The 2,500-nt window shown below is 28.4% G+C and overlaps 1 protein-coding gene across 1 annotated transcript in view; it reads right to left on the reverse strand.

The window, feature by feature from the left end:
* Positions 1-2,500, reverse strand: part of LOC125027832 — a 23,055-nt gene that overhangs the window by 2,872 nt on the left and 17,683 nt on the right. Inside the window, exon 4 of the mRNA XM_047616963.1 lies at positions 169-257. Coding sequence (XP_047472919.1) covers positions 169-257 — 89 coding nt within the window. The remainder of the gene's footprint in view (positions 1-168; positions 258-2,500) is intronic.

A 2,500-nucleotide genomic window follows, 5' to 3' on the forward strand; every position in this document is an offset into this window, starting at 1 on the left:
CCACTGCCTCCTTTTGACACTTTTCTGACCTTCAAGAAGGACTACCGTATTACTTGATTAAGAGGGAAATCTCATCTTTTCTCAGAGAAGAGTGCAAATGACAACGCCAGACTGGCGTGAGAGAGCATCCTGAAAAGCACGAGAACGCAAGAGGAAACACGGACTTACGCCTGAGACGAGGAAGGCTTCCGGGAAGGACGTTAGCCCGGCGGACGCCAGCGAGGCAACTGAGCCGCTGTCCAGCGAGGCAGCAGCCCCTGGGGCCCGATACGAGGCTGCTTTCACTTTCTAAAACCTGCTTATGTAACCACGGTACATAAAACAAAGTATTATGAAGAACCATAATGACGGATTAAGCATCTTCAGACTTATTTAGTTTATCCATATGTTTCCAGGAAATAAACAAATATTTTCGAATTAAACCATTAATGTCATTAAAATAATTTTAATTGTCATTATTATTATGATTCTTATTCGATTATTAACATTATTATTGTTATTACTATTAATATTGTTATTCATTTTATTACTATTATTATCATTATGACACAGGAAAGAAATCTGCTATCTTAAATACCTTCAGCTGGATTAAGCTTGTTCCAAATTGCCACACTAGGTTTATATATGTCATGTGTATTGATGCCTCTTTGACTATGAATAGGACAGTTTCGTGACCTAGCAAGGTTAATTTGTTTGAGAAAATCAAGTAAATGAATACAGTGCAATTGCTATGATCTCTAATGATAACAAAGGTAATGAAACCGGTTGTTCTAATTATATATATATATTTACAATATATATATATATATATATATATATATGCAAAGACCAAAACTATTACACTGCGAAACTCCTTGGGTGCTAATAGAGACAACTACTTTATCTTTTTTTTTTTCTTGCATTGAAATCATGAACTATATTTTTTACTGATTGTTTACATTACATACCATTCCTTAATTATGCTTTTTTTCTAAATACGCTTATACGCTTTCTCAGTTTAAATCGCACATGGTGTCGAAAATGTGACAACTGCTCTGTTGGATTTAAACACGTCTCCGAGTGATCATTTCCGGTTAGTCACTAATCATAGAAAACGGTACAGACCAGAAAGCAAGATTATCATGTACTATGTCACGGAGAGACCCGTCTAGGGAGGGATGTTCAATTTTTTAATAAATTTACTATAATGAGTGCGGATGTATGTATATATATACCTATATATACCTATATATCTATATCCACCCAGCTATCTATCAATCTATCTATCTATCTATATATACACTATATATATATCCGTGTATGTGTATATATGCATATATATACATTCACACACACACACACACACACGCACACACACAAACACACATAAATATATATATATATAATATATATATAGATATATTTATAAATATATATATATATAAATGTATATATATAAATATAAATATATATATAAATATGTACATATATAAATATAAATATATATAAATATGTATATATAAATATATATATATAAATATATATAAATATATATATATAAATATATATATAAATATACACATATAAATATATCTATATATATAAATATATCTATATAAATATATAAATAAATATATATAAAAATAAATATATATAAAAATATATATATAAATATATATATATATATATATATATATATATATATATATATAAATATATAATGTCTGCCCATAGATGGCTCTGCTAGAGCTTAGCCACAAAGGAGTCAATTAGTAGACCTTGTGACCATACGTGATTTGAATTGGCGGGAAAAACGTATTTTTTACTTGTGCTATGAATAGAGATGGTGTTATTTTTATTATAACATTATAATTATTATAATGTTTTTTAACATTAGTAACAGCAAAATAAGATAACGTAAAATATTTCGTATATCAAAGAAAAGGGTGAACGGGCGAGAAGGGCAGTACTCGTAACTGGCTCATTGGTGACTTAGTACAAGTGTAGCCATTTATGTGGAAAAACAATCAAACAAGTAATAACAGTGGGCATAGCACGTGTCTACCCGTCGTACCCGTCGGCAAGGGATATATAAATATATATATATATATATATATATATATATATATATATATAAATATGTATATAAATATAAATATATACATAGATATAGATAAATATGTATATAAATACATGTATATATAAATATATATATATATCAATATATATGCATATATATATAGATATGAAAGGAGAAAACACCCTACCATGTTGATACTATGGTATAAAAACCCACAATGTAAAACTAGATTTATTGAAAATGAGACTACAGTTTCGGAATCCACCTGGATTCCATCTTCAGAGATGGAATCCAGGTGGATTCCGAAACTGTAGTCTCATTTTCAATAAATCTAGTTTTACATTGTGGGTTTTTATACCATATATAGATATATATAGATATATATAAACATATATAAATATAGATATAAATATATATATATAAATATATATAAATATAAAT

Source organism: Penaeus chinensis, chromosome 8, assembly GCF_019202785.1.
Source record: "Penaeus chinensis breed Huanghai No. 1 chromosome 8, ASM1920278v2, whole genome shotgun sequence".
Lineage (NCBI taxonomy): Eukaryota > Metazoa > Arthropoda > Malacostraca > Decapoda > Penaeidae > Penaeus > Penaeus chinensis.